Source organism: Acipenser ruthenus, chromosome 2 (assembly GCF_902713425.1).
Source record: "Acipenser ruthenus chromosome 2, fAciRut3.2 maternal haplotype, whole genome shotgun sequence".
Lineage (NCBI taxonomy): Eukaryota > Metazoa > Chordata > Actinopteri > Acipenseriformes > Acipenseridae > Acipenser > Acipenser ruthenus.
Window position 1 is genome coordinate 39,845,937 of NC_081190.1, and position 14,870 is coordinate 39,860,806.

General features: G+C 41.0%; 1 protein-coding gene across 7 annotated transcripts in view; it reads right to left on the reverse strand.

Moving 5' to 3' along the window:
- Positions 1 to 9,593: 9,593 nt before the first annotated feature.
- LOC117409499 (FYN-binding protein 1-like) overlaps positions 9,594 to 14,870 on the reverse strand; it is a 105,462-nt gene continuing 100,185 nt past the window's right edge. For all 7 annotated transcript variants that reach the window (XM_058995845.1, XM_058995847.1, XM_058995825.1 and 4 more), the window contains 4 exons: positions 14,500 to 14,662; positions 11,862 to 11,895; positions 10,956 to 10,987; positions 9,594 to 10,370 (listed from right to left, as the gene is read on the reverse strand). In XM_058995845.1, the coding sequence (XP_058851828.1) occupies positions 10,348 to 10,370; positions 10,956 to 10,987; positions 11,862 to 11,895; positions 14,500 to 14,662 (252 nt within the window). In that variant the 3' untranslated portion in view covers positions 9,594 to 10,347. The remainder of the gene's footprint in view (positions 10,371 to 10,955; positions 10,988 to 11,861; positions 11,896 to 14,499; positions 14,663 to 14,870) is intronic.

Consider the following 14,870-nt stretch of genomic DNA (forward strand, 5'->3'; position numbering starts at 1 on the left):
GTCACTGATTCTGTGAAAGCGGCAAGCCAGCTTTCAGCCTGAAAGGCAAGGAACTGCAGTAGACTCAAAGCTCTTTTTCACAATACGCTCAGGATACCAACACAGAGGGTCTTACCTTCAGTCTTGAGAGGCAAAAAGAGAAATGGCTTCCTCAGTATGCCGGTTTTAAACCCTTGGTAGGTGGGACCGAGGGCGTCATCACAGGAAGGGGGCTATCGGCAGCTCTGGTATAGAGAGCTCAGAAAATACCTACCAATAGGCAGGCATATCCCATACCTAATGTTGGTGGTCGTCTTCGAATTGAAAGGGAACGTATTTTACCGAATATATTTATATGTAGTTAACGAGGAGTACCGTCAACTCAACAATATAGGATTCATTTATCATTAAAAATGTGGTTTGTTACTGACAGAAATAGCATTTTGAGATTTCTGCGTTTCACTTTTTTTCTGGTTAATTTCCATTTGCTTGTGTTTAAACAGTATACAGTAGCTTAATTGGCCAATAATGAATCAATTTTTGTTGCATAGATGTGTACATTTATGACAGTACAGTGGGATCAATGAGTGTGACGGAAATATAATGAGTTCTGGTTGTAAATCTGCCTCTCGACCTGTGAGGATACGAAGTAGTGAAAGGGAAAGGCTTTGGACAGGTTGTCCTGACAGTTCATTCCCTGGGTCGGGAAGTCAGTCAGCCTGGAAAAAGACGAGACTCCAGTGCGAGAATGTATTGACCTGGAAGGTAAACGAGGTAGCAGCTGAAGGCAATAGAATCAGCTGCAATCGTATACCAAGAGGTCATGCATAATCGCATAAAAGGGGCTGGAGAATTGTAAATCTTTTCTTTCGCTTGGGTTTCGCTACGAGGAAACTGGAAGGACCGGGAGATTGCCCAAAATAATTAACGAAAGGAGTTTGTGAGTGTTTTGATTGTTTGTCTGTTTAGTAATTGTCTGTGTTTGTTATCACTAGACGGCTAAACACAGATCCGGAGCTGTCGCTAAGGGCCAGCACGAAACCGGATCACCACTGCACTACCGTCACGAATAAACATTGTTATCAGCACTTGTTTCACTAATGGCACGTATTATATTGTACTTCACCACAAGCACAGAGAGCACTCACTTTGGAACAGTGATCGTGTGTGTCTAATTGTGTGTGTTTTGTACCGTGTCTATTATTTGCGGGACTGCAACCCTTTGTTTCATTACTGTGCAATACACATTGTTGTGTATTGCCAGCTCTTTATTATTTACTGGCTGGTCATCAGACCATTGGATTATACACCATTAAATCAATCATTTTCACCCATACTTTGTTGTCTGTGTGTTCTTGGAATTACTGTATCCGCACTGCACCTGCTATACACCTGCTACCACTTACCACTTTGCCACAATGAGTCATTGACATTACTGTGATGTGTGGCGCATTTTAACACAGAGTTCAGTCCCGAAATAATAAACACGGTATTAAACACGCACACAAAACACAGACACGGTCACAAGTCCAGAGTGAGTGCTGTAGTGTTCATTGTGAAATACAATTTACTCGTGCACAGTGGTGAAGTGTTGTCCGGTTTTGTGCTGGCCTGTAGCGACAGCTCCGGATCGTGTTAGCCATCTAATAAATAACAAACAGTACAATTAGACGATACAAACAAACAAAACACTCACGGTTATTTTACACTCGTCCTTCAGCGGTTTTCTTAAACATTACAAAAGGAACAGATCACCTAGCCACGTCCCCTTTTGTATCGTCAGTCACGCCCCCTTGGTAAGCGAGTGCAACCGTTTCTCCTCCAATCTGCGGTTGCCACATCGCTTTCCCTCTGGAGCGATGACTTGGTGTACCGTAGCTCCACCCCTTTCTAGATGGCTGACTTCCACCTAACCCTTGGAATGAATTGTCTGACCATCCAGTCCAGGGCACTCTGTTCCCTTTACTCAGCAAGCTCACAGGGAGGGAGGGAGATTTATAACCAAGATTCATTCTTTCTCTGTCACTGTCCCCCTCAATTTTTCAATGATGGGTAAATGTGCCACTCAAATTGCAGGAGTAATAAAACTTTTATTTTACGAAAATGTATTGGTATAATCACTAGTCAGTATAGAAGTCAATCGGATGAAAAATGGGATCGGATCCAGGATCAATGGAGCCGGATCATGAGATGGTGTTTTTACTACGAGGATCTGCATTAGGCTCCACTGAGCAATGATGGTGATCCGATCCTGAAGCTGCACACACCTTACCTAGGGAAACATATGTGGTGTGTAGTTTAAAGGCTCTGGCTGACAAATTTGTATACAGCCTGAGATCATAGTAATGTTGTGGAAAATGGCAAATGGATGGACAAAGATAGAGGAGGATGCACTATGTTGCTGTATCCAAAACACAGGAAAATGGTTTGCGTTTGTAATTCACCATACGTGTTATTTACTAATGTTATCACACTAAGGTTTCTGTCTATTTACAGTGTAACTTCTCATTTTAAATTGAAACAGTAAATGTAAAAAAGTAAAATGACCTTTGTACAAATAGAGACATCAATAACAACTTTCCACTTTTTACACAATTATATCAAATTAATGACTATATATTACTGATTCTAAATTATTCTGAGTGTTTAAATACATCGCACAGACTCTCGCATCTCTATTTATCAATTTCTAAACTAATGAATAAACAATTACCATAACAAACATTATCACATTCATCATAGTAAAGTTAGAACATAAGAACATACAAAAGTTTACAAACGAGAGGAGGCCCTTCAGCCCATCTTGCCCGTTTGGTTGTTTGTAGCTTATTGATCCCAGAATCTCATCAAGCAGCTTCTTGAAGGGTCCCAGAGTCAGCTTCAACAACATTACTGGGGAATTGGTTCCAGACCCTCACAATTCTCTGTGTAAAAAGTCCCTCCTATTTTCTGTTCTGAATGCCCCTTTATCTAATCTCCGTTTGTGACCCTTAGTCCTTGTTTCTTTTTTCAGGTCGAAAAAGTCCCTTGGGTCGACATTGTCAATATCTTTTAGAATTGTGAACGCTTGAATCAGATCACTGCATAGTCTTCTTTGTTCAAGACTGAATAGATTAAATTCTTTAGCCTGTCTGCATATGACATGCCTTTTAAACCCAGAATAATTCTTGTCGCTCTTCTTTGCACTCTTTCTAGAGCAACAATATCCTTTTTGCAGTGAGGTGACCAGAACTGAACACAATATTCTAGATGAGGTCTTACTAATCCATTGTAAAGTTTTAACATTACTTCCCTTGATTTAAATTCAACACTTTTCACGATATATCCAAGCATCTTGTTGGCCTTTTTTATAGCTTCCCCACATTGTCTAGATGAAGACATTTCTGAGTCAACATAAAAGGTCTTTTTCATTGAGTTCTTACCTCTAAACAGGAACACATTTAAAGCGGAGCTTCATGCTCTTCAAAGACTAAAGTCATGGCTTTGTAATTCCCTGACTCAGAAGCAACTGAATACAGCTATTGGCTACACACATCACTCATGACAACATTGTGCCAACAATGTATTATTTTGAATGCTGCAGGAATGTCTTTGGATCTTTTAGTTGGACATACAAGGAATTCAATGCTTTGTTAATCTTGTGTAACATATTCTTTCTTTCATTTCTAACAAATGTGTTGTGTAATATCATGTTTTTTTTTTTGTTTTTTTATGTATTGCTTAAAAACATTATTGTAGATCTTGTAGAAACGTAATAATTAGCAAACATTTTAACTTCCATCAGCGTGTGCTGATCATTAAGTTTATACTACATTTAAAAAATGTTGTGTTCAAAGTTATGTAAGAATTAACAACAGAATTGTATTTATTTTTTATTAAAATACTGAAACTACGTATATTTACTACAAAGCCTCCACTGCACATCAGCGCTCTGAAGAACGATATTAAACACATCTAATGTGCAATGGATTGACGCAGGACTTTTTCGTATGACAGACGCCTTCCAGCACGAGACACTGTAGGATTCATGCCCAATGTTCAAGACATCATCACAAATGAATCAAACATCCTTTTCAAAGACACACATTATGATCTAGCATTCAACCTAACTGTAAATTAGGTTCAAAAAGCACCCGAGGATCCAATACAGACTGGCAATTGTTATCAGATTCCATACTCAATCATTAGGTTGCATACTGAAAATCCTATTATGGAATTCAACTTTTGCTTTACTCAATGCAATTAGTGTCTCTTTTCACATACGTCATTACTCATCATGTTACAATATCACTCGTTAATTGGAGGGCTTTTTTTGGCTTTTGCTTAATGCAATTCATGTCTCCCTACGATATGCATTACTAATCAATAATGCAGCTGCATTATTATCTTTTTATTTATTTTGTTTCTCTCAAAATAAACCTCCAGTTCAAAAACTCATACCGTGTCTGTGTCCTGAGGGTTCAGTGGCTGACAGCCTAAAACAAACAATTGCATGATGCAGAGCTTCAGTCAAGAAAAGTGCTTCAGTAGACCAGAGAAGAGCGTGCATAGAGGACCCGCTATAGAAGCAGATGATACAACTATCAAGCCCCCTTCCCAATACAGATACATTTTGCATCTCCCATTTTATAGCCCACTTACCTGAAAAAAAAAAACTAAAGACAATTGTTTTTCAACTTTTATTTTTTTATTATTATAAAAACAACACACAAACTTCTAGCAGTTGCTGTTGCTAATTTATTTATTTTTAAATTCAGTAGTTGCCAGTTATTTCTTGTATTTTCAATACATATCCAATTATTTTTAGGCTCAGCTCACCGCTACCACCCCCACGCTGACTCAGGAGTGGCGAAGACGAACACACGCTGTCATCCGAAGCATGTGCCGTCAGCCGAGCGCTTCTTTTCAGACTGCGAACTCACCATGCAGCCACCTCAGAGGACAACGTAGTTCTGAGCAGCTTACAGGCAAACCCGCAGGTGCCCGGCGAGACTAATGGGGGCGCTGGTGCGCGGTGAGCCGAGGACACCCTGGCCAACCTAAGCCCAACCCCCGCTCGGCCAATTGTGCGCCGCCCCCTGGGATCTCCGGTCCACGGTGGGCAACGGATTAGCCTGGACTCGAACCGGCTATAGGGTGCCTTTACCGGATGCGCCACTCGGGAGCCCCTGCTGTTGCTAATTTTATAACAGAAGTCACACACATTACAAAGTGGCTGAGTTTGTGTGTGATTAGTACCAGGTGAGTGGCTAAATTGATTAGCAGTTGATTTTGCTATTTGATTGGTTTCCACACAGTTTAGTTGGTTCTTTTGCCAAGCAGGGGTAACAACATTTATTCAAGCAGCTTATTTTAGCGCCAGCACGAAGCGCCAGCCAACAGAAGAGCCTCAACAAAAGAGCCGGGAGTCTAGCTGTGGGAGTCCAGCGAGGGGAGGCCTGCGCTGAGACGCTGTTCGACTAGATCCGAACCTACCAGCGCTCTGGAAGAAGCCATCTACTAGTCAGTTCTGTATCCTCCACCCCACTGCTCCTACTGTGCCTTTTGTCTTGCTTGTCCTGCTATGACTGTCTCTCACATCCCTGTTCTGTCCTCCCGTCCTCGTCCTCTGCCCTCCCTCCGCTACTGCTCCTCCAACCCCTCTAACCTCATTTCTCTGCCTCTCCCCCCCTCCCGCACACTCTCTGGTGCACTCTGGAACTGTCACTCTTCTGCTAACAAAGCTGATTTCATCTCTGCCTTTGCCTCCCACCTCTCGCTCGATTTCCTTGCTCTCACTGAAACCTGGCTGTCCCCTGATAACACTGTTACTCCTGCTGCCCTGTCCTCTCTCTACGTCCTGTCCCATACCCCGCGTCTCACCGGACGGGGAGGTGGGACGGGTCTTCTCCTCTCTCCCTCCTTACTCTTTTCTGTCCCCTCTGATCTCACCTCCCTCTCTGTCACTACCTTTGAATTTCATGCAGTCCAACTAACCTCTCCCTGTCAACTCCTGCTCATTGTTTTGTACCGCCCCCCTGGGCCTCTCACTCACTTTCTGGATGAACTCGACTATCTACTCTCCTCCCTCCCCTCTCTGTCTACCCCGACTGTCCTGTTGGGTGACTTCAACATCCATCTCTCCAACCCCAGCCACTCTGCTGGATTCCTCCCTCTCCTTCACTCCTTCGACTTCTGTCTCTCTCCGTCCCCTCCTACCCACAAAGCTGGCCGTCAACTGGACCTCACCTTCTCCAGGGCCTGCTGCCCCTCCAACCTCTCTGTCACCCCCCTGGACCTCTCTGATCACTATTTCATCTCTTTTTCTCTGTCTCTCCCCCCTCTCCCTGCTCCTCCTACCCCCACTGTCACCTCTCGCCGTAACCTCCGCTCTCTCTCCCCCTCTGTCCTTGCCTCCACTGCTCTCTCTCACCTCCCTCCTATCGACTCCTTTTCACAACTCTCCGTAGACTCTGCTACCTCCACCCTCTTCTCCTCACTCACCTCCTCCCTCGACTCCCTCTGTCCCCTCACCTCCCGACCCGCTCGCCCCTCCCCTCCCCATCCCTGGCTCTCCTCTGTGCTCCGCTCGGCAAGAATCACACTGCGATCTGCTGAAAAGAAATGGAAGAGAACCAAACTCCCTGCTGCCCTAGACCTTTACCGCACTCTTCTCTCCTCCTTCTCCTCTACTCTCTCCTCTGCTAAATGTGCTTATTTCCAATCTGTAATCCAAGCCTCCACTAACAACCCACGTAAACTATTCTCTACCTTCTCCTCCCTCCTAAACCCTCCCCCCCCTCCTCCTCCCTCCTCTATCTCCCCTGACGACTTTGCCTCCTTCTTCTCTTCTAAAATCTCAGATATCCGCAAACTCTTTAACACCTCTCCCTCCCCCGCACCCCCTCCTGCTCCAACCCCTACACCCACTACATCCCCTACTAACTCGCCCTCCCTCTCCACCTTCTTGCCCCTCTCAGACTCTGACCTCTCCTCCCTGCTCCAGGGTCACAAACCCACCACGTGTGCCTTGGACCCCCTCCCCACTCACCTCTTTCAAGCTGCTGCTCCTGCTCTACTCCCCTTCATCTCCTCCCTCCTCAACACCTCTCTACTTTCTGGCATCTTCCCCTCTGCCTTCAAAAAAGCCTCTATCACTCCCCTCCTCAAAAAACCTACCCTCGACCCCACCTCCCTCCAGAGCTACCGTCCTGTCTCCCTCCTACCCTTCCTCTCCAAAACCCTCGAGCGGACTGTACACCGCCAGCTCTCTGCTTTCCTGTCCAACCACTCTCTGCTTGACCCTCTCCAATCTGGCTTCCGCTCTGCTCACTCCACTGAAACCGCCCTTCTCTCTGTCACCAACTCACTTAAGTGTGCCCGAGCTGCCTCTCTCTCCTCTGTCCTAATTCTCCTCGACCTCTCTGCTGCCTTTGACACTGTTGATCACTCTATTCTACTATCATCTCTTGCTGACCTGGGGATCTCTGGCACTGCTCTGGCCTGGTTCTCCTCCTACCTCTCCAACCGCACTTACCAGGTAACCTGGCGTGGAGCAACCTCCACACCTCACCCTCTCTTGACTGGAGTCCCCCAAGGGTCAGTCTTGGGTCCTCTCCTGTTCTCTCTCTACACCCGCTCCCTGGGCCCCCTCATCGCATCCTATGGTTTCTCATACCATTTCTATGCTGATGATGCTCAGATTTTCCTCTCCTTCCCCACCTCTGACTCCACCATCTCCTCCCGTATCTCTACCTGTCTGTCTGCTATTTCCTCCTGGATGCACTCGCATCACCTCAAACTCAACCTCTCTAAATCTGACCTCCTTTTCTTTCCCTCCTCCTCCCCCTCCTCTGATCTCTCTATCTCTGTTCCTCTGGAATCTACCACACTCTCTCCCTCTTCCTCAGCTAAAAACCTTGGAGTCACCCTGGACCCCTGCCTCTCTTATTCCCAGCACATCTCCACTCTGGCACGCACTTGCAGATTCTTCCTGAGCAACATCCGAAGAATCCGACCCTTCCTCACCAACTATGCTACCCAGCTCCTGGTCCAGGCCCTGGTACTCTCCCGCCTAGACTACTGCAACTCCCTCCTGGCTGGCCTCCCTGCGTCCGCCACCCGTCCGCTCCAGCTCATCCAGAACTCTGCTGCTCGCCTGGTGTTCTCTCTACCTCGCTTCGCCCACGCTACTCCACTACTCCGCTCGCTCCACTGGCTCCCGATCACCGCTCGCATCCAGTTCAAGACTCTTGTACTAGCCTACAGATGCCTTGATCAGACTGCACCCAGCTACCTCCAGACCCTCATCTCTCCCTACACCCCCACTCGACCTCTCCGCTCCGCCTGCACTAGAAGACTGGCTCTACCTCCGCTACGCTCCCCTGCCTCCCGAGCCCGCTCCTTCTCCACCCTTGCTCCGCAGTGGTGGAACGACCTTCCTACAGATGTCAGGACTGCCCAGTCCCTGACCACATTCCGGCGCCTCCTTAAGACTCACCTCTTCAAACAGCACCTGTAGAACTCCTCTGTTGTATCCTGGGACACTATCACCCTTCATTTAAATATGCTTTATTTTGCTCTTATCTGCCCCCTATTTTACTGCATTTAATCCTGTACCTCAGAATATTGTAATCTCCCAAGTGTTTAATCTGTAGTATTTTGTACTTAATCATATCCTGATGTAACTATCACTACTTAATCATATCCTGATGTAACTTTCACTATTATCTGCTGTATTATTGAATTGTGGTTTGTCACACTTGAGAATTATTGTATTTCTTGTTCTTATTGTATGACTTATATTGTAACACTTGAATGTATTTGTATTTGCTTGCGATTGTAAGTCGCCCTGGATAAGGGCGTCTGCTAAGAAATAAATAATAATAATAATAATAATAACATCAATTCCATTACTTAAAATACAGCTTTTGACATTCTATGAATATAGTAATAAGATCTAATGAGAATAAATATACTGTATAAAACCTTCAATGCTTAATGTTTCCAAAAACACCTCATGAGATGACCTCATAACTAAAGCACTCAATTAAAAAATAATTATAGCTCACTTACAAAACAAAAATAAGAATGTAGAAGTAACAAATATGTGTGTGTGGGGTGTGTGTGTGTGTGGGGGGGGGGGGCAGGGGGTCTTGCTTTCAGGCATTTACCCCATTATTTAAAGGTTTGTAAATATGGCTTCCATTTACAAGCTGTTGAACTGAACATATGCTTGCGAACTCGCCAGGGTAGGAGAGGTTTAGCCAAACCAAACCGTTTGCCTGTATTGAAATTTGACCAGGAAATATCGCAAGGTTTACACCCCGCCTCTTTGAAAGTGTCATGGCCTCAAATAACATTTCCTGTCCTTTTATTTTGCTTGCACTCATTAAGTGTTTCCATGAGTGTTAATTTGCCTTAACCAGAGTTCAAAGCGTCAGCATCGTCTAGTTAACACCTACTCTGTATTGCCAGCAACACAAAAGGAAAATAATGACCTTTTATATGTAAAATACTATGACTAAAGCATTTACTTCACTTGCAATATGTTAATTTGTTATACTTGTTTTCACAAAGTAAGTGCCCTCAGCAATTTATACATACACAATGTGAAATATGTAACACTGAAGAAGTTAACTAAACTTGGTTTATTTTAGTATTACAAAAAAAGTAGTACAGTATCTGGAAATATAAGAGGAAAAATCAATTTTAACCCTGATGGTGCAAACAGTACAAACAGAGAATTTGTACTTTTTACCTTATTTGAAATGTTTACCTAGAACTTGGATTCATGAAGAGCTATTAACCAGATTGTTGTAAATCTGAGGCATTGGTTTATATTTATACAGAACAAAATTGTTATGGAAACTAGTTAAATAATTGTGACATAATGGTACAGGTTATATGTACAGTATTACCATTATAATCTAAAACAAAAATCATATAACTCATGTATTGTAGCTATTTCCTAGTTATGACGATAACTAAAAATGGTCACAGATATGTAATAAATTCACTACAGGTATAACAGCTAATTCACTGGAATTTTATTAGTGCAATAAAGAAAATAAATGTTATTGGTAATACTCTCAGGAAATGTTAGTTCAGAACCTGGATTTCTCCCTCATACTGCAGGTATTGGAAAGTCATATTAAAAAAGCAGTTACATTAAAAATAATGCAAAATAATAATAATGCCTGTTCAAATTTACAGGGTACTATGCAAGGTGCTAGCCCCCATATTATTGTCTGTATAATCTATGAGGTGTGTGAGCATTAGCACACATGATATACTGTACATGGCTTAACTCATTGATGCAAGCATTGATAAAGCGTGAGTGTTTATACAAAGGCATACAGTAGCTAAAGCATGTCTCTTGAATGATGTTCAGTCATTATCATAGATGCAACCTGTTGGGGGAAGAAAATAACACAGTTACAGTTTTATTAATTTAAAATTCAACCTAATAATAATAATAATAATAATAATAATAATAATAATAATAATAATAATAATAATAATAACAACAACAACAACAATGGGTCATATTCAGTAAACTTTAACAGAGTATATCATAGAAGAAAAGAGATACTGAAAACAAATGATTGGTGAGCAGCATATGCAAAAGATACTTGAATTTCCGAAACAGTATGGTATTAACACTAAATGAAAAATTAAAAATAAAATAAGCTAAAATATATGTTGATGCATTTTATGAGATACATTATGTGATCTCTAATTGTCGAGTATGTGATAGCATGTTTCTATAAGTTGCCGCAATGGTGTCATCAACATGTCACTAGTTACTCAGCCTTTATATTAGCTTAAATGTTTTCATACATAAAAAGATACTGCATGGTTTTGTAAGGGACAATAACTTTTTGTGACATTGCTTGGCATACAAAAAACATGAGTCTTTGCCACTAGTGTGTTATTCATTTGTGCTACATATTGTAACAATTCTAAATAGAGGTCATTTCTTAGATGTGACGTACCTTCTCCGATGTCATCATATATATCAGCATCACTGTAAAAAACAGAAGATTTGTATATTCAGCACAAATGGATGTCTTGGTAACAGTTGATTATATTCTTCATTAAATGTTTTAGGGGGAAAAAATGTCTATAAGAGAAATTGTATTTTTGAAATATGACATTTTTTAAATGTTCATTCTTCAACTGAAGTTGTGAACGCATCAGAGGAACAGCAGTAAAAAAAAATCCACAATAGCCAACTGTATCGTTTACCTCTTAAAACAAAACATTTCAATTTAAAATTCCCATTTGAGACTTAAATATGCTTACATTGAATATGGTACAATATTATATATAAAATATGAAAAACCTGTACCTGATGGGAATATGCATGCAGTCTAGGCAATACAGTTCGGAACATGGGGTTCATTTGATTCTGCCTTGTCCCTTTACCCACACATTTCCAAATGCAAAATGCTGCCTTTTCTGTTTGCTAATTTTTTCTTTTACTTTGTTTATTTTTATCTTTACAGGAAATCGCCCCCACTAACCTAGCAGTACAGAGTACAGTGCAAAGTTCACAGACATGATCTTTTCAAATGCAACAGTAAACTTGAGTGTTTCAGGTGTAGAGAAGTATGATTTTAAACTGTGAAAGCCTTTTGTTTATGTGTAAATAATCTTTTCCAGCTGCTTTCATGCAATATATCATTATGGACTAGATGAATCCCTAAATCAGACACTTGCTTTAAACTTGAACTTGGTGGTCACTTGGGGTAGTGGGTAAGACACTGTGTCCCTCTACAGTTTTAAAATCTACATAGATAGATTAACTCATACAATGTGGTCTACCACAAGATGCAACCCTCTTCAGCATCTAATCTGCTAAATGCAAAATGAAAGTGTTTTTTTTTTTTTTTACTTACTCAGCGATTATATTGCTGTTTAAAACGTAGCCAACTGTAAAAGAAAATAGATACATGTTATGCTTTGTAAACACACATGCACAATAAAGCTAACACAAGAGTCTGCTTTATTTAATGTAAAGGTTAATCTGCTGAAAATACTCACATTATTAGAAACATTGCAGCAATCAAATAAAGAAACCAGGAAGTCAAAATGCTTACTTTAACTACTAGTTATATATATATATATATATATATATATATATATATATATATATATATATATATATATATATACTTTACCACAGATATCGCCGGGCAACTGCATGTTTCAATCTTCAATTTTCAATCTTCCTCTACCATAATTAACTTAGTAGATGGAAGAACACTTAGAAAGGACATAGCTATTTATAAAGCTACTGAATGGTGCTTGTACAGTATTTCTAATAGTGGGACCCCCATATTAACAAAGCTTAATGAGTCATGAGGCAAATGCAGAGTGTTGTCTCTTTTGATAGATTAAATAGTTTTGTATACATGGACCTTTTCTAGACTGTAGCTAAAGAAACCAAGATGCAGCTCTGTGATTAAAGGCCTAATCTTGCAATGCCCTAGCCTGTGATTTACAAGGGTATATACTTATAGGACACACACAAAGCTTGTTGATTTTTCTGGAATTTTCCACTTCCCCTTAACAATGTTGTTGTTTAAGTGAAATATCCCCATTTAAGCAGCATGAAATATGAAAATAAATGTATTTCAGAGTAAAATGAGCATATGAAATAACACTGTGTAACAATTTTTTTTTTTTTTTTTTGGTTCCTGGGTAGTAAGTGTTATTTCCTAATTGCTTATGCCTCAAAAGTATAGAAAATGGCTATTATTCCCCACAAACTTTGCTTTTGTGACCAGGACAGTGATATTTTGAAATTTACCTATTTTCCAGAACATTCCAGATAGATTCAGTGCTGAGTAAACTTGGAGTAACTTCTAGAACTTTCTAGAGCTTTCCAGTAATATAAATAGTAGTATGAATACAGGGGCCTTAAGCCCATCAGGTCAGTTTAGTTCCAGCTGCCTAAGTGGATACATATCTGCATTTTTCTGAGATGGCATCAAGGTCATAGGAGACTTCAAAATGGTGGCATTTCTGATGGGTCTCCAAGGTGGTTTTACCAAGTTTCCCTGCTATCTTTGCCTTTGGGACAGCAGGGACAACAAGACGCACTACCACAGGCGGGACTGGCCACAGCGGACCGAGTTCTCTGTGGGGAGGAACAACGTCAAGTGGGAGCCACTGGTGGACCCCCGGAAGGTGCTGATGCCACCACTGCACATCAAATTGGGCCTTATGAAACAATTTGTCAGAGCTCTAGATAAGGAGTCGGCAGCCTTCAAGTACCTTCAAGACTTCTTCCCTAAGCTGTCTGAGGCAAAGGTCAAAGCCGGTGTCTTCGTCGGACCACAGATGAAGAAGATCCTGGAATGCAATGAATTCCCCAAGAAGCTCACTAGTAAGGAGAAAGCGGCTTGGAACAGCTTTGGTCGCAGTGGTTCGGGGCTTCCTGGGCAATCACAAGGCCGAAAACTATGTGGAGCTGGTTGAGACTCTGGTGAAGAACTATGGCACAATGGGCTGTAGGATGTCCCTCAAAGTCCATATCCTTGATGCTCATCTTGATAAATTCAAGGAGAATATCGGAGCGTACTCGGAGGAGCAAGGCGAGCGCTTCCACCAGGATATACTGGACTTTGAACGCCGCTATTAAGGACAGTATAACGAGAACAAGATGGGAGACTACATTTGGGGGCTGATTCGTGAAAGTGATTTACAGTATAATCGTAAATCTCGAAAAACTACTCACTTCTAAATCTTTTGTAGTAATTTTTGCATTACTTTAGTATAAATAATTTGGATTCATATGTTGTTTTTTTCTGACTTTATGTGAATGAAAAGACACAAATTTGCCCATTTTCTCATTGGAAATAGGTAAATTTCAAAATATCACTGTTCTGGTCACAAAAGCAAAGTTTGTGGGGAATAATAGCCATTTTCTATGCTTTTGAGGCATAAGCAATTAGGAAATAACACTTACTACCCAGGATCAAAAATTGTGTTACATAGTAATTACAGAAAGGGTAATTATATATATATATATATATATATATATATATATATATATATATATATATATATATATATATATATATATATATATGTATATAGCTCTGGAAAAAATTAAGAGACCACTGCAAAATTATCAGTTTCTCTGGTTTTACTATTTATAGGTATGTGTTTGGGTAAAATGAACATTTTTGTTTTATTCTATAAACTACTGACAACATTTCTCCCAAATTCCAAATACAAATATGGTCATTTACAGCATTTATTTGCAGAAAATGACAACTGGTCAAAATTACAAAAAAGATGCAGTGTTGTCAGACCTTGAATAATGCAAAGAAAATAAGTTCATATTCATTTTTAAACAACACAATACTAATGTTTTAACTTGGGAAGAGTTCAGAAATCAATATTTGGTGGAATAACCCTGATTTTCAAGCACAGCTTTCATGCGTCTTGGCATGCTCTCCACCTCTTAATTTTTTCCAGAGCTGTATATATATATATATATATATATATATATTTCCCCCAACTTACATTTGCCTTCGTCATTCCTGCAAATCATTTTGTTGTCTACTGCCTTCTGTATAAGATCCAGCACCTCCCCAGGCTTCAGGGGTAAGTCTTTGCCTCCCCACTTCTTGTTTGTCAGTGCAGGTACAACTGTCACCTGGTGCAGAACCTGGATTTCTCCATCATACTGCAGGCAGAGGCAATTGAAAACAAAAGAGCAACCTGAATTATTACTTGAAAGCAAGAAGTGTATTTCAGTATGCCTTGGTAAAAGCCTTGCCAAGTGTAGAAAACTGTAGAAAAGAAGTAAGTATGGTAAAGTACCAATTGCATCTTCTTTAATGGCTCTACAAAGTAAATGTTTAAAGCTTGAATTAGTATGTATTACCTCATCC